Source organism: Cinclus cinclus, chromosome 3, assembly GCF_963662255.1.
Source record: "Cinclus cinclus chromosome 3, bCinCin1.1, whole genome shotgun sequence".
Classification (NCBI taxonomy): Eukaryota; Metazoa; Chordata; class Aves; order Passeriformes; family Cinclidae; genus Cinclus; species Cinclus cinclus.
In genome coordinates this window covers 92,041,017-92,067,334 of record NC_085048.1, presented here as the reverse complement: position 1 = coordinate 92,067,334, position 26,318 = coordinate 92,041,017, and the positions used below count along the sequence as shown (strand labels likewise).

General features: G+C 36.4%; 1 protein-coding gene across 1 annotated transcript in view; it reads left to right on the top strand.

Annotated features, from left to right (window-relative positions):
* Positions 1–26,318, top strand: part of USH2A (usherin) — a 374,892-nt gene that overhangs the window by 16,984 nt on the left and 331,590 nt on the right. The window contains exons 3-8 of the mRNA XM_062490428.1: positions 13,625–13,760; positions 14,913–14,976; positions 17,302–17,596; positions 18,875–19,059; positions 22,218–22,439; positions 23,726–23,819. Of these exons, the coding sequence (XP_062346412.1) occupies positions 13,625–13,760; positions 14,913–14,976; positions 17,302–17,596; positions 18,875–19,059; positions 22,218–22,439; positions 23,726–23,819 (996 nt within the window). The remainder of the gene's footprint in view (positions 1–13,624; positions 13,761–14,912; positions 14,977–17,301; positions 17,597–18,874; positions 19,060–22,217; positions 22,440–23,725; positions 23,820–26,318) is intronic.

The window sequence follows — 26,318 nt, the reverse complement described above, 5'->3', positions numbered from 1 at the left end:
TGTAGCAAAGCTTATTTGTTATTTACTTCAGTTTCTGGCAGAGTCTGTACTTGCAGTTTTGCACTCTTGGCTTCTCTCTGCCACTCCCCTGCCCTGATGTTTGTTCTGTCCTGAGGCATCAGTAACAGATTGATAAAACTCTACTGACATTGGCAGCAAAGGATATTGGTGCAGTGTTGGCTGGGGAAGAAAGTGGCATAGGTGTAATTAACCATTTTAATACTACTTCATACTACTGAAGTACTTTCAAACTACTGGTCAACAAAAGATTAAGTGAAAATTGCCAATCTATAATTCAAATGATTACTCTGTGCAAAAGGATCTCTAATCTCTGATTCAATGTTGATTCTAAAGCAGTGTTTACTTTTTAAAATAGCAATTCTTTAAAAATACAGACCATTTCAAAAGCTGTCTCTTTTCACATTGATCTTTCTTTGTCTCCAGCCTGTTTTATCAGATAATTGAGTGTGGGTGACATCACTCAGTTTTTAATACACGTATAAAAAATGAAGAACATGTATGTTACTTATTTTGGATCCTTCTGCTTGCTTTCACTTGCATTTTTACAACTCAGTGGCTTTGTTCATTGAATAGCTATTAGTTTTTTCTTAAGCTTGTAAACTGCCTTATGGATCAGTTTGCTTTCCAGCTGCTTTTTGATTTTGCTATTTAGGGTCAAATTTATATTAATAAATGATATTTTTATAATATATTTTCATTTTTATAATTAATACATTCTTGAATAGAGTTAATTGTTTCAGGATTCCAGGGTTCCTTTCCCGTTACACCCCCCACACCCCCCCTCCTTTTTTTTTCTTTTTTAATTTATGTTGTTCTTCAGGGAATTCAAGCTGAACTAGTGGATCTATGCACGAAAAGAAAGACTTGGATTGAAGGAAAACCATTTCCCACTGAGAAGGGATTAACATTGTAGAAGATAGTGAAAAAGAAAAGTAAAGGAGGGCAAGGAGAAAAGCTAAATATCTTTTATACAAATGCTAGGAGCATATGTAATAAGACTGCTGAATGGGAGTGACATGTTTTCAAGGATAAGAAAGATATTATTGGAATAAGAGAGACACCCAGAAAAATGAAGGAGGATTTAAAATGCCAAGATACACTGTTTCAGTGAAGGGAGGGCTAATATTAAGCTGAAAGACATGTAACAATATTGCTGAGGGATGATACTCCATCTGCAGTAGGAAACCCTCCTGCTCTCACCCCCTCCCTTTATTTTTTTTAAATTACTTTTGTTAATAACTAAGTTTAGTGGTTTGCATGTAAGCTAAGGACAATTTAATGTAGTTGTGATTCTTGGCTGTTGTACCAGACTTGCTGGTCTTGTGGTCAGAAAAAAAGCCCTGGCCATAAAAGTATTTAAGACATACAATGGTCCCTCCGTAAACCAGAACTTTGATTTGAAGAATGCTGCTGTATTGAAGAGGAGACAGTAGGGAGAGAGATTGTTAGAGATCATGCTAGTTATGATATGAACTGTGTTAGAAGTACAAATGAGAGCATGTTTCTGCTGCTGCTGTAAGGCTGCTATCTTTATGCTGTTAATGAAGCAGTGGAGAATATTGTAATAATTTTGGAAAAGCTGTAAATATAAATCCGTATGTGGAGACAAGAAGAAAAATTATCAAAAATAATGAAATTTGGAGTGGTTGTGGGGTGGGGGTTTGAGCGAGATGGAGAAGCAGCCCTAAAGTTATTGATTTCAGCAAAGCTAACTTTGAAGGAAAGCAAAATGCTCCTGGGGTTTTCGCCTGCAATCCTGTGATGAATGGGAAATCCACTCCACACAAGTAGAGAGTACATAGTGTATAAAACACGTAGAGAGGCTGCAATTAAAATTCATCCCAGTTAAGTCAAGAAAAGGAAAGGCCGATATGGGCCTGAGGCAAAAGAAGGAAAGGCAAAGAGACAACTTGCCCCTCCCGACCTTATGCTTTTTCCTTCCCCTTCGCTGTTCTTTACCATTTCTTCTACTGCCCCTTTATCCTCTCCAGCCCTTCTGTTTTAAGATAGTTCTGTCACTGTGGTCCCCTGATGAGATTTCTTCCTCAAGTCTCTTGTTTTTTTTTCACGCTGGATTTCTCAGTGTGAACATAACTTTTCAGAATGCTCATAACATGGGCATGAGTCTTTCTCCCCCATTCTCTCCAAAACCACACTCTGCATCCCCTTCAACATGGTTGCAAGCTGTATTTAGTAGACATTTTTTTTTTCCTTTCCCAGCTTCTTTTATCTGTTTGTGAATCTGGGATGATTTCAATTCACTGTGTGGCAAGGGAAACCTGGAGCTGGGAAGGGCAAGCATGGGGGTATGTAACAACTCATGTAGGTGGTGTGGATATATGAAAATCTTCTATGACACAGTGCACAGTGCAGTGGAGCATCTACTGCTGAAATGGCAGGATTTCTCTGAGAGACAGGAGTGAAACAAACACACACATGGTTTGCAGGTGGTATTCCTTTCTTTTGTGCAAAGGACACAAATTGTCTCATCTTTTGGGACACTCTGTGCAAGTTTCTTTATTGTTCAACCTCCCACATACATGTTACCAGACTTCTTGTTTCATGGTGCAAAGACCAGATATGAGGAAGAAAGTAAATTTAACTTATTTGAGGTCTGAATCTGGGCAAGTGTGAAATGACATTGCTGAAGCTGAAGGCAGTTTATAGTAGCTGAAGATCTAGCCCTTAATGCAAACAGTTTGAACAAATTTTGATCTGGCATTTTATTTTTAAAAGGTGAACAAAGATTATAATGGCAGAAGTGGATTTTGGAGAGAGATTTAATGGGACATTGGTGGAAGATTGAATGGTCTTTTTCTGTCAATCTGTTTTCTCTCTTTTTCTTTTTTAAATTGCAGTGATTTGTTAACTGCAGGAATTGGCAACAGGCAGAGAGGATGACCATGTGGTCTGGTGGCATTCAGCTGATTCCCTGTTTCTGAAGATGGTATGAGGGATCATAAAGCTTAGTTCCGTGTGTATTGTGATGATAGTTGCATCTATATTTAGAGCTTTCTGTCACCGAAACACTCTTGGTGTTGTCAGATGTCTATTGGACTGGATGAGCTGCAACTTCTTGCAATTGAATGTCAATAAGACCAAAGCAATTTTGGTTGATTCATAGCACCAGCTTAAGCATATTCACTTGCACAGATTACATTTGACAGATAGTTACCTTCAGCTGAACTCTGTGGTTAGAAGCCTTGGTATATTCTTGACAGTGAGCTTAGAGCTGATGCCTTATGTTTATTTCATATCCTGTTTTTGCCTTCCTAATACTGCATGTGTATGTCTACATTTAAATAAACTCTCAGTTGAAGTACTAGTCACTGAACTTGTTATCTCTGGACAGAATGTTGTGATGAGTCAATTTCAGTATTTAAAAAATGGTGGGTTTTTTCCCATTGAGGCAGTTTTAATTTTAAAAGCTATCTAATGAAAGATTTTTTTAAAATCAGAAACTTCTGGAAAAGTGTCTGTCAAAGTCTAACAAGGAGAGGATAAGAAAAAAACAAGAGGTAGAGAATGTAAGCAAAGATGGAAAAAATATTATTCTCTTTGGAACATGTTTCAGGTATTCTATCAGTTTTCTGGCCTGCAGGGAAATATAGTCAGCACAGGTGTTCTTACCCTATTATGTTAGTGAAAGTTAAAATCCTCTGGATTTTGCAACAAAATTGTGCACAGTGTCATCAAATACTGATGTGTGCAGCATCCCCTATAAATTTTGCAAAGAAAGGCACCTTCCCTTGTAATTTCTCATAACAGTTCTAAAATAGTCTGGGTTAAAATAATTTCAATCCTCAATTCAGTTTGCTGATCCTGTTTCTGGTGAACTTGCATACATTGAAACTTCATTTGGAACATACTGAAGAATGAAACTTTTGAATTATTTCAAAACATTTCTCTCTGTGGGTTCCTAGTCAGCTTAAAGCAGCATCCTGATTTTGAAGAAAAAATCAGTGATTTAACACCAAATACCTTGTACATTGTTTCCACTCACCCAAAAATTCAGTTTCTGTTCTTAAAGGCAAAGGTAATTTTCCTATAGAGCTTAAGGATGTTCTTAAAGGGAGATTTTTAAAATTCTGCCTCTCAGTGAAGATTAGGTTTGCAGCATCTTTGAATTTTGATGCAAACAAACCAAAAAATAAAATGCTTAAGTTAAAATGTTTCTAGCTGCATATTTCAGGAAGACTGATGTGCTCTGGTGAGAAGACAGAGTTGACTCTGTAGTTTTGGCAAGAGTTAGATAATGAATCTTGGCCTAGAACTGTGTTGGTGAGTCTTCCTTCTAAAAAGTGATGGAGTGGTTGAAAGCAAAGGAATTTCCACTAACCATGGAAGGTAAATTAAGTGCCTTCTTTTTGAAAATCATCATAAGAAAGTCCCTGGTTACTTATGTTAGTGGTGGCAATGAAAAGCCTCGAGGCCCCTTGGTTTCCTTCCTGTAAAATATAAAATACTGTCTGTCCTGAGATCCAAAGATGTGTGAAAAGCATCACATTGAAACCTCCGTAGCAGCCAGGGTTGCACCTTGCCTCTATTATCTTCTGTTATTTTCCTTCAGACTTGTTGCTAAGTTGCTTCAAAGACTTAAAATACGGAGGGGTGAATTTGGGTTTCCCTAGGGGCGTGGAGTACTTACAGCTTAAAAACTATATTTTTTGCCATGTGAAGGTAGTATAGTGTTTGAATATGGAAACAGAGGAATTTAGAAATGTTAGCCAATCATTTAATAAGAACAGTTGAAATTGATTTCATTATGTGTGTAGCTTTTGCATTTGCTGTTGGTCAAACCAACTAAAAACAGACTGAAGATTTGAAATTGTGACAGGGTTCTATCTGGAACAGCACCAACCTCACTGGCAAACACATCAGGCAGTTTTTTTTTGCTGATACTGAAGGTGCTATTTGTCTGTCAAGTGTTATGCAGATCAATTGTCTGAGCTGGCTTGTCCTCTTGGATATCATTCTTTAGTTTCCACAGCTCTCCCTCACACAACCCCCCCGTCCCTATTAACATAGTTATTAGCATCTTTTTTGGTCTTGTTTAAGAACAAGTTCATAGACAAATTCCTCCTGACATATCCTTGTTCTCATATGTTTGCTACATAAATTCATTATCTCCTGCCAAGCTTTAGATCTGCCAAGTTCCCTCTGTTGTCTCAATTTTCATTCTGGATAAAAAAAAATTAAATGCAAAGCACAGAACACTAAAAATGAACTCTTTTTATTTTAAAGGTTGTAAGCTTTGTCTCTTAGAGGGAGAAAAATAAAAATAAACGACCACAGGAGACTTCGATGTATGTAAAACATCTGCCCAAATGTCTCTAGCAATAATGTCATTACAAGTGATGGTTTTCATTCTTGAATTATCTGTTCAGCTAAGGTTTTAAATTTGGGTTAGGCTGCATTTTGTACTTTGTTAGGATGGCTAATCTATATGGGACTTTAGGAGCAGACTCTGTACTAGTGCTGGTGAGTAAGGTGTGGAGTAGAAGATGGTTGAAAATGATGTGGAATCCTGACTCATTTGCAGGCGTTAAACTGTGGGAACCTCTTTATTATCTAAAGCAGTCATAAGGTGGCTGATGGATTACCTGAAGGGTTGGGAGGAGTCGAGGAGTTCTGGTGTCTTGGGGTCATGGAATCATAGGATATCCTGAGGTGGACAAGACCCACACAGGTCAGTGAAGTCCAGCTACTGGCCCTGTACAGAACTAGCCCCAAGAGTGCCTGAGAGCATTTTCCAAACACTTCTTGAACTCTGTCAGGTTTGGGCTGTGGCCACTTCCCTGTGCATCCTGCTCCAGAACCCAACCACCCTCTGGATGATGAACCTTGTCCCAGTGTCTGGCCTGCATCTCCCCTGACACAGCTTCATGCCATTCTCTTGGGCCCTATCACTGATCACCAGAGAGGAGATCAGTGCCTGCCCCTCTCCTTCCCAGGTTAAACTATTTTGTTCCCTGTTAATCATATTAATGTTTCAGAATAATAATATATATAGTAATGTATAATAATGTTTGAGAAAAGTAATACTTGTGGGCAATAATCTGCTCCCACCTGTATTCACTACATTTATCTTATTGTTTGGGTTTTTTCTTGTTATTCTTTTTTCTTTTGTGTTTGGTTGTTCTTTTTAAAGGTAAATGTAAATATAGTAGCAAAAAAGAGGAAGTAAAAATTAGTGGAATAATACAAAATGAGAATAAGGTAAAAATGGGGGCTAGGGAAGGAGCCTTTAAAATGAATATTCAAGGTATGTAAATTTTGCAATTTATTCAGTGAGGAAAGGTGTTGAATTGTGGCAGAAAGTTGTCTGCCATTTCTGATTCATCAATTTAGGGACACATAGATGCTCAGATTTTAAAGAAATATATATATATACATATATATAAATGTGATTTTGGTCACCAGCTCTGCTTAAATGACAGCTGAAAGTAAGCTTGGATTCATGTTACTGATTTCATCCTGGTTTGTCCAAAATTCTTTTGCTTAAGTCCGTATCACTGACCTTTCCTTTTTACAGAAAATAATTTATGAAATATTAAAGCTGTGTGGAAGCTATTGTAATTGCAGCTTCAGCAAGATTTGCAATTATACAAGGAAATACTGAAATACATACCTGTGTGCATCTCATCTCTTTGATATGCAAAAGCCCTTTACTCTTTCTTTTATTAACTGTTACGCTTCTGTTTTTCACCTGCATTTGTAGAGGAAATACATGAACCCACATGTCCTCCAGTGGTAGAATATGCTGTATATCTTTATATGAGCAGGCAAAAAGAGCATATTTAGACAGGTTGAAGGTGAAAAAGATTTTTATGCTCAATTTTCTGATTAGACCATAATAGCAGCATCACTAATTCCCCTACTTCCATCTATTGTTTTCTTTCCTCTCTTGTCATCAATGACCACTGTTGATTTGTTGACTCTATTAAAGTATTCAAGGAAGCCACAGGCCTGTCATTTTGGTCATAACCTTAATCTGTTTTCTCACCTTGGGAGAAAATGTGTTAATACAGTGTCTGTTTCTATAGAATGGACTCATTGAGAAAGTTCCTGGCACAAATCTGCAATACATTTAGAAGGAAAAAAAGGTTTTCTGAATCTTATTTTAACAGATAGCAAGCTGTGTTTAGCTGGAGATTTTTATAAGAACCACACCAAATTAGATAACAGTAAGCAGTTGTAATGGTACATTGTGTAGTAATTTTTGAGCTAGGTGACTTGCAGCTCCTCCTGATTTCTCTTAATCTCTAATTCCTTGTTATTTCTGAATGATTAAGCAAATAATTTATGCTAACTTCTGCTTTAATTTACATCTCTGTAAAGCCTGTGCAACTTTACTGATTCTGGAATTGCTTTAGTTTTTAAGACAAGTAAAGGGAGGGTTTATTCCTATTAGCTTGCTAATTTGGAAAGTAAATTGAACTTTTTTCCCCCCCACTTTTTTTTTGTGCCTTATAATATAAATTGTATAGCTACCTAATTGCTTCTCGTAATACATTTAAAAATTCTTCATATTGTGTATCATCTTCTTTGTAATAATTATTTCTAATTCTGAGTAACCACCTGCTGTGCAAATGTGGCTTAAGGAAAATGAAAGCAGACTTATTTGTGTTTTCTTACAGTTTATTTTTTGTTCTCCTATTTGGGGGAGAATTTTCTTTTCTTGTACTTGAGAAACTGACATTGTGTTTTAGTTTGTATTAAGTTTTTAAATTTAACTTGCATTTGCAAGCTAGCTAAATGTGCATCTTTAACTTAAAAATTAGCTTTAAAAAAAATCAGTATGCAGATACCTGGGTTTTGGAATAATCTTGTTCACTGTCAGGTAAATATCATAGATCCTTGAGCTGCTTCCTTTTCATCTTACTTGAAAACAGTAGTGTCCAGTACATGTGTTGGAATGTAATAATTTCCTAGTATTGGAAGATGAATTTTGGTCCTTGTTTTATCTGTATCAGTCAGTCCTGCCTCTGCCATCTGAGACTTTGTGTGAAGGTCTGAATAGCTGTAAGAGCTGAAGTTGCCGGTGAAGTGCTTGCCATCACTAAGTTGGCTGGAAAACTAAGTAGTCCAGGGTTGGTATCATTTGGCTTAAATGATTTGAAAATAATTTTTTTTTTTATTCCTTTCATTTTTGATGCCAGAGTTCCCTCTGTTGTAGAACTCTTCATTTATGGCCTGCAAATCTGGGAAGCAATCCTTCTGGTTTATTAATCTGTCTTGCCAGACACTGTGATCTAGTTATTAGAACAAAAGACGATGAAAGGAGATGTTGAGATTAAATTGTACTTTATGGTTACTGGAAGCTATGATGAATAAGGGTAAAAAATGTATATTCAACCAGTGAAAGAGATTACTGTTGTCTTGAAATAACTCCCTTTAATTTATCGCTAATATTTTAATAAATCTTTCCCATACCAATGAATATTGGAATAGGAAAGATAAAATAAAGGAGAAGGTTGTACTAACTGAAAAGCAGGTGTCGTTGAAGCATATACTATTACAAATTAAAATATTCAGGAGACTACTGCATCTGTTGGTTGTGTGTCATTTAGTGCAGTGAAGCTTTGATCTCTGGTCAGTGATCTTTAGCTTTGCTGATACATTTAGGGATTCTTAGAGATTTTTTTTTAGTGGGACATAAAGAACTCTTGTCTGTGTCTCTCCTTCCTATCTTATTTATAAGAAATCATTTTCCATGAGGTATATAGGTAGTATTAATATTAGGACCAGCTTCTAATGGAAAAATCCTACTAATGCGAAAAGATCATAGTGTTCACTAAAGAAAGGTTCAGTTAACTTTATTGATTTTGGCTGAAATGGTGCAATTCAATTCCACATGGAAGAGACTCAAATTGTCTCAGTTGCCTTTATACATATATGTAAGAGGACATTTTTGATGACAGAATGATTAATGCGTGTGAAGAGAAAGTGTATGTTGCTTAAGTGGGCCAGATATCCCACATATACATTCCAAGGTAATAAATGTGAGTATCATTATGTGACAGCCAAAACTTTGTAATTTGTGGTCTCAGAACAGCCCAAACTGACTTCAGCTTTGAAAGGATCATTGTAGTTCAAAAAAGTGGAGTCAATATAACTGTCTTCTACTTGATATCGCAATCTCTTTTGCCTCTGTGTTTATAATGGGGAATATTAGGCTTTTTGTTTTTTTGAAAAAAGCATATTGTTAATTTTTATTGTGCTACTACATATTTTTAAAGTATCTATTATACTTGGTACTTGTAACTCTTATACTATTTATTTATACATTGGTATACCAATATGCATTATACCTATAAATATAAGTACAATACAAGGCTTATTAAAAAAATAGAACCCTCAGTATTCTTCAGTTAAGGAGCTTCTGCTTTTTGCCATACTCCTTTAGCCAGTGCAACTGCTCTGAAGTAAGTGGAGTATTTGGTTGTGTTGTTTCTTTTTTTGCCACACAGATTACTGCAATACAGTAGAAGTTAGCAGTTCTGTTAGTACTTAATATATAAAATAACTGGCTTTTCTTTGCATGACAGTTCTGACTGATCAAAACTGAGTGGCAAAATTAATGTTAAACTTCATTGTTGTGTTTTCATGGGTAGGATCTGAAGAGCACAGATCTTTAGGTAAGAAAGTTGTAATATATTTCCTGTACCTATCTCATTTTATTAATAACATGGGCACAATCCTGTGCCACATATTCTCTGGAATGACCCTGCTTGAACAGGGAGGTTTGAGCACATGATCTAATGTGGTCCCTTCCAACCTTTCCCAGTCTGTGATTTTGTGATTCTGCAGTATTATGACCCATAGGGCAGGGAAGGTTTCCTTGCTAGAAAGTGCTTTTATTTGGTATTGCTGTCTCTGATGTGCAATTTGTTTATGCTGGAGAAGCATAAGCCTAATTTGGGATGCACTGAAGAAACGTGCTTCTCAGCTCTTTGGCCCAGTACCTCTCATCTTTGAAAGTCTTCTAGATCATACCAAGAGTGCTGTTAGAGGAAAGAATATTGATGTCTTTCACCACCTCAGTTCACCATCGTGTGGATTTTCCATTGCTTGCAGTTGGTGTTAGGTTCAGTGTTGTCAATGGTTTCAGAGCAAATGGATCTTAGTAACTAATCCTTGCTTTATTTGCTATATTTGACAGATGGGGAAGCACAGGAGTGTGAGGTGGTTGCAGAGCTGGGATTAGAGTGCTGATGTCCCAGGCTTCTGGTTCTGTGCTCTGCATAACCACAAAGGCAACATTTCCCACCCATCTCCTGTTATTCTCTTGGGGCAAATTCCTATTGAACATTATTAATAAGGACAATTGGGAAATAATCCTATTGTCCTAGTTAAGAGGGAAAGTGTTCTTTTAGTTCTGTGCTACTGTATGGTATTTCATGCTAACGGTCAGGAGACCTTAAATAACTGCATCAAACAGCCCATTTGGTGCCAGCCTTTCTTCTTATTTAGCTTAGTCTAAACTGGCACCAAACTTTGAGACCTCCTCTCCTCCCACAGTGGAGAGCCACTGGGATTTTTTATACCACACATGGTTTCCCTCCTACATTTTCCTCCCATGTCAGATATTCATACCCCCTTTAATAACCAGCAGGGGGATCATTACATTGAGCTACTGCCAAATGCATAATGACTGCTGCCTTTGCCTTACACAGTCACTGCACTACTGATATCCAATTCAGCATTGTAAAGTGCTTAGGGCTACCTTGGGGATGTGCTATATTAAACCCAACTATTCTAAATCCTATTTAATACAAAGAGATTGGTGGTGGGGGAGGGAGATTTAAAATTGTCATTAGTCACCTATTTTCAACAAGTAAAAATACCTGGTCACTTAGGGCCCAATTCTGTTGCTCTTAAGTCATAAATAGACCCCCTGATTTTAGTATGGGGTGCATGGAGGTGAAGCACTCTGCTTGCCACAGGGGGAGGCAGAATTAGGTCCTATACAGCTGTGCCTGAGACAGTAAGTTTTCAAGAAGCTGATGGGAGTGAGCATGCCCATTTCTGAATTCCCCTTACAAATGTTTTACAGTGGAAACAGGAAAGCAGAAACATGCTTCATATCTGACTAAAAATAAAGGTACTCTTAAACTTGTAAAAGACAACATTTTTATTTGAGTGATATGACAGAGCTGCCACAGGAGTGTTACCTGCTATAAAGCAAGCTTAAGAATTATTACCTTTATTAGACCAGTGACACTGAGCTTTAGCCATACATTTCTAACTTCTGTCCCTCTACAGAGACAATTTTCTTTTCTTAAATAAACTGTCATGCTAGTGTTAATATATTGTTGGCTCCCTCATACTCTGAGAATACTGCTGATATAAAACATGTATATGTTAGATTGGTAATAGTATCTTTAGTGTAGCTGACGAGAACAAATGTGTTTCCCTCATGGCTGTGCTAATGTGATAAAGGAAAATTGGCTGTTCATCAGCTTTTGGCTGGGTAAAGACAGTAGAGATGGAACCACATTCTTTTTTATGCATTAATACCACTGAGAACTTTTCACTAGTTATATTTCATGTGCAGGCATGTTGTGCAAAGATGTTGTAAAACATGAGATAATGCTACAAATAACAAAGTAGAAAAGCCTGTATCTTTTATGATGATAACAGTCAAACACCAAATGACAGTAACAGGCTGTAAAAAATGTGATGCAGAAAAGAAATGCAATGTAACCACAATATATACGTATACTTAGGCTCTTGCAAATAGGGCATCAGATGTTTAGAGGGCTTTGTATTAAAATTAAATAAAGAAAATGTTGTATTTAGGTCATTGATGTGTCAACACAAAAGATAATTTAAAATAGAAAGATGTATTTTGAGCGGTGAAACTCATATGCAATAACTTTTTGAACAAATCTCAAGGCTTAGTAATTATGATAATAGCCTTCAAATTTCCATCAGTGGAAGGGCAATAAATATTCCTGTCTAAATTTGGGAAATATTGACTGAATCTGGAAATGGCAATAAAGCTCCATGTGCATGTGTATGTTTGAAAGTACAGCTTAAGGAGGAAAAATTCATTTGTACAATCTTGTGTGAAGCCAAAAAAAAATAAAAAAAGCCAAACAAACCCCTCCATCTTATTTCATGTTTTCTTTCTTAAAATGCTGATAGACTCACGTTGCCCAAGGCACTGATGCTGATCATCTGAGCTCAGATTTATAGATAATTGTGTCCATTTATCTTGGTCTGAAATTTGAAAGATTTTATTGTCAGAATAGTATTGTGTGTGCTTATATTGCAGTTTTCAAGCTGGAATTTTGTTAACTGGTAAATAAGTTCTGTCTTTCCTTTTTTTGCAACAAATTATTCTGGCTTGTAAACCTTTTATGTCCTCACATAGGTATTGTTCTTATGGAAGCAATAATGCCAGGTTTATTTTCTTTTGATTGGTGTGACTGTCAAGATGGGCTAAAGCGCTCTAGTTTTATTGGCCTTGATAGACATGATTCACCAGGCATCCACATCTGCAAAATTAAAATAATGCTTTGTAAATTGGCAGCAGCAAAATGGTGTTTCAAAATTTTAATGCTAACAAGTTCTCATGTGAAAAAACCTTTATGCAAGCTAATTGTTGCTGAAACCCAAGCAATTAAATTTTTTTGCAAATAAATTTTCTGAAATGGAAACTTTCAGTAAGGCCAACTTACTTTCTATAATAACTTCATTAATGGCAACCTGACTATAGACACAATACTTCTGGTTTTTATTTTGTGTGGGCCTGGATTTTTTTTTAGTGAGAGTATTGAATGTAATACAATTTAAGGCTGAAAGACACTCCCATATTGTTAAACTTTTCCTAATTTTGGGTAACTTAAATCCAAGCGTTTCTAATGCAAAAAACTCCTCAACTTTATAAAAGCTCAGCATCTTGTGACTTTGTGGAGCTGGGAGAATGCCATAAAGTATATCTGTGAATGTTAGCTCAGATTTAAAATGAATTGGCAGGAAAGGGAACACTTGCAGAAAACAGTACCCTGGGGTGCTGGCTGAGTGCGTATTCCTCGCCAAGGGTTCCCTTGGAGAAAGGGAATTACCCAGTGGGTGTAAAGCAGATGTAGGCAGTTCCTATACAATTCCCTTCAGCCCTTACAGAAACAAGCATGCTGGGGTTAGGGAGAGGTTTTGGGGGGTGTTAGAGGCCTGTGTTTGGTTATCCTGAGCATGGTGTGCAGCCCCTTGAGGTCTGTTTGAAGTGATGTATGAGAAGAGCTGTGACAGCTGTAACATGTGCCCATGGCCCAAAGTGATGATGGAGCTGTAGCCAGCCTTGTGCAATGCACCCACCCTTCTTTTCCTCTCTTCTCCTCCATCTCCACCAAATCCCTGTGCTATAGTTCCTTCTTTGATTTAACCCCTGTGGAAATTTTATACTCTCTGCATGTGAGTACTGATCTGTTAATGAAAAAGAGGTAATTGTTTTCAGTAGGCATCAAAAATGAAGACACACAGCAAGTAGCCTGAGCTAATGTTATCAGTTAATCAGTGATAGACAAAAAAAGTAGCAAAATCAAAGTGATTGCCTGATAAAGCATATGTTTACCCCTTTACATTGATTCTATAGGTGCATCACAGCCGAATTAGTTTCTTCTTGAATGGTTGGGAAGATGATAACACACCTTTTGATTCAAGGACTCTTATGGGAACAGTTGTAGATACTGATGCTGATGGTACTCTGCAAATTGGACAAAGCTTCACAGGTAAATCTTGTTATACTTTAGTGGAATGCACTGGAATAATCAAAATAAAACATGCATGGTGTAGTTAAAAGAAGAGTGTGAGTAATTTTAAGTTAGCTATATGCTGAGAAGTAATACCTTACTGCAGAAGAAAATTCCTGTTGTTCAATTAGCTTTCTTACAAGATTTGCAGGAAGATCAATTATGATAATCTACCAAACATCAATGTATTCCTGCATATAGATAGGTTTTCCTGAATTCTCTAAAACTTGTATGTAAAGTGACTTGTTCCACTAATTTCTGACCATAGTTTTGCTGAGCAAATGTAGGGAACTGTTTCAGAATGGAATTGTGCATGGCCACTAGACTCCTCTGTCTGCAGAGTCAAGAACAGAGCTGAAGGTTCCTGGCTGTCTGTGTTCTTCGGTTCTATCAATACTCATGTAAACAATGGCAGAAAGAGAATCTTTCAGCCTCTAGTAATGCCTGAGAGTTTTACTCCTCATCTGCATCTAGAATTTTATATGTACTATATCATGACACAATCACAGAAGAGCAGTGGGGGATTTTTTTGTTGCTTTTCAGTAATTCTTGGCTCTGCAGATGTAAGAACATTGGTTATTGCTCTTCAGGAGCATGCACGATTTGAAGCTAACTTCTAAATATATGTCACATAAACAGCTTTATTATGGCTTTGGGCAAGAGAGTATTCTGTGCCTCATTTCTTAAAGCTTGTATTTGGAAATGTATTTTGTTGTGGTTTTGATTCTGAATGCTGGATAGCTAATCACGTAAAAGAAAGGAATATTTTGAAATGCTTTTTATCTTTATTGTATAAATTGATAGGTACAGTTGTACCTACTGTATCTCTTCTCTAATTAGAGGTGGCACATGGATTGGCTCATTACTTCTGTCTAATGAGCCGATCCCTTTGCCACCTCTCTAATCAGAAAAGAGATAGGTACAAAATGTTCTTATAAAGTTATTATAAATCATTCTTTTTTATCAAAAAAATTAAGTCACTGCCCTCTATAGTTTTGTCCAGGTCCAAGATGGTTTCATTCAGGAGGGGTAATTGTGCAAGAGAGATTTCTGAGTGCTGAATCAAAGGTGCTCTCATGCAGTGCAAAGCTGCCTTCTGCTCAATAGATTATTTATAGTGTATTTCCTTAGGTTTAGAGCAATTTGTTGGAAGAATGCAAGATTTTCGATTTTACCCAGTGGCACTTACAAACAGGTAAATTACTTTTATTTTTGTAACAAAATAAGAGTATGGTGAGAAGGAAGTGTAGATAACAATATGCTTGTTTCCCAAAGTGTAGTGCTTTTCAGACGTTTCCTTTAGATAATTGCTTATGACAATGTAGTTTCCTGAGCCTCATTTCAAAGATTACCTTTAATCTACAGAAGTCTTGAGTTAAAATAAATTCAACAACTTGATGTGTTTTGCATTTGAACTGTTGTATAAATAGGCTTGATGTATGTAGTTGTGTATGTAGTATATATGTAGTGAAACAAAACACTAATAAATATGTGCTCTCCTTGCTATTGTTGTCCTTGCTACAACCTGACTTAGCATGCATTCTGTAGAGAGTAGATCCAGTTGCTAGGTTTCAATGCTTATAAACTGTCTAGGTGTTACCTACCCATCATAATTCTGTCATAATAGTGTGTGCTGATAAGCTTAGTCCTGGTGGATAAGACTTGCTAAGCTTCCTCTGAGCTCTATGTCAACTGTAGGGCAAGGAAGGGAGCAGAGTGGACTAGTCTGGTTTTGACCACTCAGATACCAGTGATGCAGTCCAGGAGGATGGGCTTTCCAAAGTGATTAGCAGCAGTGCTGGCTTTGAGTGGCTCCCTGTGCTTAGCTGTTGCTTTCCTCTGGTTTCACTTCCCGACAGTATCCATGCCTGATATTCTTGGTGCTCCCACACACACACCCCTGCCCCGAGGTGCCATTGTCCCTTGCTCTCCAGATGAGATTGTCACCATAAGCCACCAATGACTTAGCTCCTCAACCCACAGAGCCCTGGGCAATTGCTTTGACTTCCTCTCTTCCTGAGGCCAAATTAGTGTTGCCACTGCAATTTCTGTTGCCCTCCAGCCTCCCTTTCTAGCACATTACAAAGAGATGTTACCTTTATTATCCAGCTCATGCTGGATTAATCCAGTCATTTCAGGCTGGCCAGAAGTAGTCGGGTCTTATTTGTCTGCGTGGTGCTTCTGGGGAGGCTGCACACAATGACACTCGGGACTACAGACCTTCAGGCTACTTAATGATAGTCTTTCCATAAGATGTAGAGCAGTTTCCTTGGCACTCAGCTGTCTGCAGGACATTATGATGAACTGAGCTCCTGTAAATTGGAAGTATTAATATGAATCTGAATTCCAAGTTTTATGAAAATCAACACTGGTTGTATTTCTCAGAGCAATGCTTGTCAAATCTTTTGAACTACAATTTAGGTCAGTGAAATGAATAAAGCTTAACATTTGGAAATTAAGTTATTTTTCAGACTGTTTTCACGTACTGATGTCTTTCTAGATTTGATTTTATATTCACAAATAGCTGGGTCCAAAATGTTTGTCTGGGATAAATTGGGAAGGAAAGTCTTGCCTGCATACCAATTAATTTAATATGGGTATGTTAAAAGTCCTGTAATTCTGGGTTCTGTGGAAGTTGTAGTGGTAGCTAGCAAGTATTTATTTGCTTAATAAACACACAAAATTATGTTCTTATTGATAAAGAAGGAAAATGGGAAAACTGAAAAGGTTTAAATTTAAAAATTCAATCTCTTCTAGACTCACAAAATCCTTCCTTTATACCAGCAATGAGCAGATAAAGAACTGTCCATGTCATTCATATATCTGCTTTCTTGCCTGCCTACCTACCTTTGTATCTGTTTCAGTTGCTGTTGTCAGAGGGGAGTGAAATATCTCAATAATTTGACGACTAGGTTGATTGCAGTTTAAAAAGTGGGCATCTTTATTAAAATTATATAAAAGTGAAAATATTTCTATCCAAGTTTCCTAAGGTACACTATTATATTGTTCAAGCTGGTCTTTTGGGAGGATTCGAGTGCAAGCATTTAACTTTACAGTGGTTACAGGCAGTATATAGACACTTTGGTGTGTTTAAGAACAGGATCCAGATTGCTGATTGGAGCCAGACATGATGCTGCAATAAAAAGTTAGGGGGTTTTTTCCTTGCATCTATGGCAGGATTCATCCTATCTAGCTTTAGACATCCCACCAAAGAACTTATTTCCCTTGGTGCCCTGTGTCTGAAGAACTCCATATATGTGGAGCAATGGAAGGAGCTCCAGAGTGGTTCTTCACAGATATTTTTTTGAAGATGCCTATTTGCTACATTGATAATGTAGAGACCTTGGGGGGAGGCTTCACACCTAGCTGAGTGCCCCATTTTTATGTTCTTAAATCAGGAGTTTAGGGCTTCTATTACAGTCTAAACTGATTTTTTTTTTAAATCCATGAATATAGATGCACAAAGTGACATTTGTTCTTTTTGTCATGTATATAATTACTATTCTCTATGCTGTGACAGAGACATTTTGGAAGTGTTCTCTGGAAAATTCCCTCATCTTCATACTCAGTCTGAGTGCCGCTGTCCTGGAAGTCATCCCCGAGTACACCCTTTAATACAGAGGTACTGCATCCCTAATGGTGCAGATGATACCACTAATGACAGGGTGCTGAGGCTGGATGCAGAAGCCCATCCTCTCTACTACATCAATGATAATGACATTGGGACCACCTGGATTTCATCTGTGTTTGCTAATACTGCAGGTCTGGATCGTGGTGTTTCAATCACAATAAATTTACAAAATGGACAGTATCAGGTAATGGGAAGATGCCATTTGTCATTTATTAAAACAAAACTAAGAAAATATTTTTGTGGATACTGCATTGCCGTTCTGAGAATATTCAAACCTTATGCTTTAAAATGTTATCCTTAGAGGACCAGGAAGAAAGTTTCCTTTATTGGCATGTAACAGTGCTAAAGGCGACAGGATGCATTATGGTTCTTGGCATTCTCTTTTGATGTGCCTGTTTTAACAAAATGTGATCTAGAGTAAATATACAACAGTAGATATTGTGTGTGAAGGCACCAATATTTAGAAACTGATAGTTGTCTTTTGACTCCACTTTTGTAAATTTCAACTTTAATTCTAATTTCTATTAAAACTTAAGGTGCTTGTTTTGTACCCACTAGTAGAAAACTGACTGCAGGCAAGTGAAATTTAATGTATCAAAAGCCCATTGACGTATTAGAGGGTGTTCCTGTGTGTAGATATTCTGGAGGTGATCGATTAGCCTTCCAAGGAATATGAAAAGAGAAAATGTTAAGCAGGCATGGTTACTGAAGAGGCCATATTGCTCCTAACCCTCCACTAGGCTGTGAAAGAATGTCAGGATGTCTTGGAAAGAGGGACGTATCAGAAGTGCATTCACAATAGGGTATTTACCAAATTTCTGTATATTCTTGCTGTTTTTTTTTTTTTAATTAATGGCAAGTAGGGAAAGAATGTGATGACAGGTTTTGGCTACAATGTAAACGTTAATAATTTAGTTAAAAGTGATTTCAAATGTATGTGAAATTCTTGGCTTTTGCTTATTTGATACATACACTTCTGCTTATACAGTATGCTGAGAGAAGTGCTCTTTGAAACAATACAGGTATTTGATGAGAATCTGAGCTAAAAATATGGAGAATTAAAAAAACAAAAACAACCTTACCTGCTATCAGACAAACAACTTGTCAAATGTTTGGCAACACAAAGTTACAACTTTCATTTTTACCAAACTAACATTGCTGTAACAAATGGTGGATCTGACTTTGAAGTGCATTTTCAAACAGTTTTTGAGAAAAAGTGAAGTTCTGATGCAAGAGTTCAGTATTTGTGTGATGGCGTCTGAGAGATCAAAGAGCTTGTTCAATAAAAAGGGTTGGTTCTCTTTGGCTTTCATTGGGAATATGTGGGGTGAAATATGGCCGCTTCTGTCTGTGAGTGGTAAAGCAGACTGTATAGTACATTTAAAAAAATAAAGGTTTTAATTACCATTGTTTTACAACTTAGTCATTAATATCAGTTCATAAATTTGTTATCTTCTTGTAGGTATTCTATATTATACTGCAGTTCTTTAGCCCACACCCTGAAGGAATAAAAATTGAAAGGAAAAAAAGAGATGATCTAGAATGGGAAGACTGGCAATATTTTGCTAGGAATTGCAGGATTTTTGAAATGGAGAACAATGGATCTCTGGAAAAGCCAGACTCTGTCAACTGTCTCCAGCTGCCTAGGTATGAGTGGGTATTAGCTGCATGATACAGATGCTTTGAACAGGTAACATCCTGACACAATTCTTTGCTATTTCCCAATGAGATAGAATCTTTTAATTTGGTACACTCATTTGTTGTGGACTGCTGAATATATAAATGACCCTAAACAGGACATTTCAAATTAAGATTGCCAAAATGTCTTCTGTCATTTTTATCAGATTTTAATCATTTGTGAGTGTGAGTCAATTGATTCCTCTCTTATTTTTGAGGTGGAATTTCAAAATGATGTGTGTTAGGTTTTTGATGGCTATTGCCAGTGGAATTGCAGAACACTGAGAGGGTAAGTGGAGGAAGGTACTGATACAACATTGTTCTAAACTGTCTAGTGAATGTGAAAGTCTACCTTCTGATCTCTGGGAGGGAAACTTGTTCTGAAGCTTAGGAAAAAAGCCAGACTGAAGTACAAAGGCCAGTCATTCAACCCTGCTAGTATTATGCAACACATGTAAGAAATGGGTTGAAAATGGTATCTTCAATCTTTCTCATCTTTCTAAGATGATCTTTCTAAGAAGCAATATAAAACTGTTGGAAGAGGGGCAGAAGGATTATTACCATTTAGAAATACATTGCAAGCCCTTTTACTGTCAATTAACGTGGAAATTTAAAGCTATATATATATAGCTTTCTAATATATAAATATCTTTAATAGATATAAAATATACATTTCATATATATATAATATATATGAAATATATAAAATATACATTTCATAAATATAGTGTATAACATATATAATAGTTAATATGTTACCATATTACACACACGCATGTGTGTATGTACATACACATATAAAAAATTGATCTTACACCATTACATATATTCAAATTCATTATCTCTTGCCTGAGTACAGATGCCAGTCAGTATTAGGCTTGTTTAGTACTTGGCTGGAAATCAGTGAGAAAATACATTACCAGGTGCTGTGGGCACTTTGCTTCTTTTTTTTTTTTTTCCTCTTTTGCTACCTTTCTAAGATTTTTTTCAAGTGTCAGCATCTTTGTTCTCCAGGAGTTCAGAATTCTGAGGAGAGGTGCATAAGGTCATTTGAGTTACACCACTTTTCAGCAAAGGAATCTGAGCTTTATTGCTGATCTTTGAAGCAGAGGGTAGAGGAAAAGGGAAATGTCTTATGTTAAGACAAATGTTTTTGGATAAATAACCCAAGTGAGGTACAATACTGCTTTCAGCCCAAAAATATGTATTTGTATAATTTTAAAAAAGAACCAAGGAGTTAAATATGGACTGTTTCCATAAATGTTTTCTAAGCAGCATTTTTTCTCCCATTCAATTGAAGTGTAAATAATGATAGGAATGCAATACAAATGAATAATATTTGGGTACAGCTGATGTACAGAAAGCTTTAAATGATGAGACATATATTGGTGAATATTCTGTGTGCTCAAAGAGGAATTTCTGTTGAAACAAAGCTCCAAATTTATGTCAGTAGCGTAACAGAGTTCCCTGGAGGATTTTGTTGTAAAGCAAAACTTGTTTCTCTCTCTTTCTCTCATACCCACAAACTTGTAACTGCCAAAGCATGTTCAGATTGTCTGTCTGGGATTTAGACACCAGTATCCTGGTGGCCTGTCCAGGATTCCCTGGGTTTACATGAAAGACAAGTGACCTTGGTTTTGAAATACTTGCATAAGTTGATGGTTCTTGTTTTGGTGATCACATGCTAGTACTGAATGGACTCTTTTTTGTGTCCTTTAGGAAATGAAAGTGATTAAAGTTTTTGTTTCTCCATGCTGTACCACCTATGTAAGTTAGGACTTGGTCACTGTCCTTTATCCCCTCTCAGAGGCTTGAATCTTTGCTTAGTCTGAATATTGGCTGACCCTTATTTTAGAATCTCCTTTGTTTTCCTGGTTTCCTGAGAAACTGCATGTAGATGCCATAAAATCTTGATGACCTGCTTATCTAGTAGCCATCAGCCTTACAGTGTTTTTGCTGTTCCTTCTGATGCTTCCATACAAATATGGTGTTGTTTATCTGCCATTTGGACCTGTCTAAACATTTCCATTACAGTTCTATACTGCATATACAGCCATAGAAGAAATACATTTTATTTAATTTTCTGTGGAGGGAAAGAGAGGACATAATCACCCAAAGAAACAGATATATTCTACTGAGATTTTTGTGGAGCACTGACCTGGATTAGGAGCACAGGAAATTCAAAGATCTTTCATGAAGACAGAAGAGCTGTCTGAAGACTCAGCAGACCTAGCCTAACTGGAAATATCATCTTTCAAAAACTGACATATTTTGAAGTGACATTTTTTGAATGTTGCATGTCAGGTTCCAGGTGATAATGTGGGATACCTATTTTTAATGATCTCATGTAGGTGTGCAAATAAGCAGACATGCTTTTCAGAGGCTAAACTCTGCCTAGTGCATAGACCAATATGACATGATTCATGCCAAGTTGTGCAAATGTGCAGTTTATATCTACTGTTCACTCATTTTTACTTGAATTCTCAGGACTGTCCTTCCCCTTCCTGGGCTTAAAGATGCAGTTTTACTCTCAGTCTTGCTGCTTTCCATTAAATTATCTTGCACTTCACTCGTTGGAAGATGGCAAGTGTTTCTAACTCTGCTCACTCAGATGAGCAGATGATACTGTCCTGTGACTTTGGAATTCAGAATATAACAATTGTTTCTGTATGGTTTTTGTATGTGTTTAGCAGGTATATTACTGACAGTGTAAGCCTATTAATTATTGAATTAGTCATCTGGATGATTTCCTCATGTGGCTCAACCCTAGTTTGTGTTTCTCAAGGACAGTGTGTTAAACTTTTTGAAAATGTGTGCAGATGACACTGTATCAGTCACACTTTAATCATATATTAAAGTTTCATGCTAAAGGCTTTATTTTAATTGGAAACTTTGGGTCTGGAGAAGAGCATGGTAGTTTAGGGCAAAACAGACATATAGAGGACATTTTTTTTCCCCTTCTTGAATTCTGGTGACTGGGAATCCAACGACATAAGAATTTTTACCCAGAAAGCACGAAACCACCATTTACAGTTGAGACCCTCTCGGAGAAACAGTATGTTAGGGGCTAGAATCTGTAAAATATGTAATATTTTGAGTTTGATTTGTTTTCCTCTCTATTTAAACAGCTTTACACCATATTCTCGTGGTAATCTAACTTTCAGTGTCCTTACCCCGGAACCAAATCACCGACCAGGTTACAATGATTTTTATAATACTCCATCTCTTCAAGAATTTGTAAAAGCTACACAAGTGAGGATTCATCTCCGTGGCCAGTATCACACTAATGAGCCTTGGGTAAATTTTAGGCATAGGTACTATGGAATTAATGAAGTAACAGTGAGTGGAAGGTAAGTGTTATGTGACCCTTCCCACACCCAGCATTGTCTATGTTACAGCTCTGCACAACGTGTGTAAGGACCTACCTAAAATTTGATCAACTTGTTTTGCTTTTACATGTATGATTAAGAGAGGAATTTGGTCTGAAGCTGTGTATGAAGTTGGAAATTGTTGGTGTACTGTTTTGTAAATTTATTTCCTCACATTTTATTTTAAAATTAATTGTACTTATTAGACAAATCTGTCAAAAGCAATCCTTTCCTTGGAATTTCCAATGCCTCTAAGCAAAGGCATATGACTGAAACAATGGCTTGTGCTTTATTTCAGTAACTCTTCCAAGCTATAGATTCCCAGACGTGGCAATTTTAACAGTCAATGAAGAGCTCGTTCTTTGTTTTAGTTGGAGTTTTCCTTTCAAAATTGGGTAGCTGTCAGTAAAACTGTCATATTATCTGTGACTGACAACTTTATTGTATATGTGTGCTGTCTTGTGAAAGGGCTAATTATTCCCTGTAAATAATATGCAAATTTGACAATGAAATAGTTTCCAATAAGCATATGGTGCAGATTTGTAAGTATTATTATTCCTGAAATTATTTTGGTAGTTCTCATTTTGAGAGAAAGCAGAAGTCATGCTTACTTTTAAATTTTATATCTTATTAAGATATTTTGATTATTGATTTAGATGTATTATGATAATGCATTTACTAAAACAGCTTTATCTTGGTGATGATGTAACAGTAAAATAATTTCAGCTGTAGTTTGCAAAGCTGTACCATGCCTCCAGAACAGTAGGCCTTCAGGTAGAGTGGTATGGTTATTGACTATTAATTAAGACTCTGTACAGATTTTATTTTAGTAAGAAATGTACATTGTAACTGAGGGAAAATGGCTTCAAAATTATTCCTGATGTGGTTAAGATTTCTTGAAAAACTAGAGCTGCACTGGAAGTCTTAATATTTATGAATAATTGTAGTTTATTTAATAAAATTTTGCATATTAATGTTACATACTGAAATACAATTTTCATTCCCTATCATGTAAGGCAAGAGTAGCTCTACTGCATGCTGGTTTTTATTTTCTTGAAAAGCGATGGTTGATGCTTAAAAATATATTGAGTGAAGTGATCTATTGTAGTTTACTGCACCTAAGAACATTCTCTTTGGTGAAATTTATTTGTTCCTAATGAAGAGCCAGACTGTGTAATAAACAAAATTGACTTTGTGACTGTGTAATATATTTTTGCACAGATGTGTTTTCATGTTTTAACTTTTGACACCACCTCTTGTTCTTTCAGATGCAATTGCCATGGCCATGCTGATGATTGTGACACAGCTATGAAACCATACAGGTGCCTGTGTGTCAAGGAAAGCTATACAGAAGGAAATAATGTAAGTCTCACCTTTGTCTGTCTATGCTACTTATGAACAGCCTCAACACTGGGATTTCAGTCCCCAGAAAGTGTAAATGTGTGTGTTAATATAGGCTTGTCTTTCAGAGGGAAACTTTCTGTAGCAGATTTGTATCAATGGAGGAAACAGATGTATTCCACTCTCCACCCTCACCAAAAACCATTCCATTACAGACCATCAGGAGTGTTGTGTTCAGGGATTTGATTTCTTCTTAGAGGTTATGCCACTTTCAAACATAAGGTGCAAATCTGAGATTAGACTGTGAACATTTAATAAGGTAGTCTCTGCCTGCTGTAGCAACTGCTAAGAGTCCTGTAGGGTGAATGTACTACTCCATGGTAATTTTAGTCTGCTCCTATAGAATCCAGATCTTTTCAAAAGGTGGAATGCAGTAGGCAGAGTCCTAGACTTCAGCTTCCAATTTAGTTTCATTTGAAAGGAAACAGTTGAAGTGATCCATAGTGAAATTGAAAGCCCCAGAAATTCAAAATTACCATTTTTACTTGTGATTCTAACAGTTTTACAATTCTTGGCTATGGAAGAACCTAAATGGGGTTGATTACTGTGAGTCATGGTCTTCTAGATAAAAATGTAGAGGAGAGCTCAATGGTACCACTTTTCACTTATTTCATGCAGCCTTTGGTTTTCTTGGAAGCTCTTTGCATACAACTTAACAAAAGCAGAACCATGATGTATGAGTAAAAAAAAACTTACTCAGAGAAAAGATTCCCTACATTAATTATTTATCTCAAAAGTAAAAAAAAAAAGAGGAAAAGAAGTTGAGGTTGAGAAAGAATGAGCTACATCGAAGAAATGAATCCCTCAATCTCACTGAGTGTTAGATTTCCATTGTGAGTACATGTTGTATTCCTTGCTACATTTATGGCTTTTGGAAATAGCCTTTGTAGAAATTAAGAAGGGGTTATGTGGAATGGCAAGAGCAATAGCAAAAGAGAGAATAATCACACATCAAAAAAACCCCCAAGCTGTCTGTGCTCACTGGAACAGAGCAAAGACAAGTAAACTCAGAGCATTTGATACAGTGCTCATGAATGTGTGAAAGATCTTTGTAAAATTTCATAGGGAATCTAAGTTTTCTCACTTCTTAAGCAGAAGTGTAGGATCTACAGTCTAAATGGATCTTGAACAGGAATTTCAAGTTTTTGGATTGGTCAAATTAGGAAAAAAAAAATTCAACCTGACAGTGTCCCTTTAATTAGAACACACATTGTGAAATGTTACTTTGTAAGGATTAATTATAAATATTTAATAAGATCTGGAAGTTCAAGCACTTTTGCAAGACTTATGCTACCTTTTGAAAAAAAACCAAATACATTTTAATGATGTACCTGCCTTATCAGATATTTCCTGTCAATGTTAATGGGTTGTTCCACTGAGTGTCACACATCTTTGATTTGGCATGTATGCATTGTAACTATAATTTAAGTGCTTGAATTATCTGTATTAATTCAGAGTACAATAAGGATGTTGTTTAATTATTTTTCTTATTCTTTAATAACTGTGTCAGTATCTATTAAATATGAAATAAAATAGCAGTAATAAAATTGAATTAGTATTTGGAAGTATATCACCAATTGCTTTGAATTTTATCAAAAGTTTACATGGAATCCAAACAGCTTAAAGGTATTTTTTGTTTGGTTTGGTTGTTTTCTTTTTTGGTTGTTTTTTTTTTTTTTTTTGGTAAGGCTAACACTTAAGAGCAAAGCAAAAATCCATCCTGATTTTTGACTATCATTGGCAATGATGAAACTGTCTGATAGATTTGCACCTGTTTCTTTGGCTCCCACCCCTGTGAATTACAAACTGTAAAAATAATATTTTTTGTTTGTTTGCTTGTTTTTTGTTTTAAGTAAGCATTTGGTGTAGCAAGTTTCCAAATATAACTTTTTTGGTAGAGAAAAAGAAAATATTTTGGAGAAGAAATAGCACTATCAGCTAATAGCAGTTCTGTGCTAGCAGTGAGTAAGTCACTACAACTGAGGGGCTATCAGAAAGTTTTTGGCTTTGGGGTAGGTATTTTCAATATCTTGTACTAGAAATCAGAGGTCCTTGGAAAGTTTTTTACATATGACAGAGTATGTCTTGTCAGGTTTACTCTTAATACAGCTAAAATTACTATCTTGAATTTATCTGGCATATACATCTGGCTAGCTCTTGTGCAGCAAAGCAATACCAGAAATGAAAAATCTGCATAACTACTACAAATAGAAATCTTAATTTAGGTATGTGCATCACTATGTTATGAAATCTGACATACTAAATGGATTTTTTTTTTTTCCCCTGAGTTCCATTTTGGTGAAGAATGATGATGAAATATGTCACTGTGAAATCTGAGATGATGGGAAGAAGGAGTTGCTTAAGAATGATTTGCAAATGTTGAGGGGGCAGATCATGAAAAAAGCGGAAACTAGTCCTCACAAAGCTTGTCTACATTTTATGAAAAAAAATGTTTAGCTT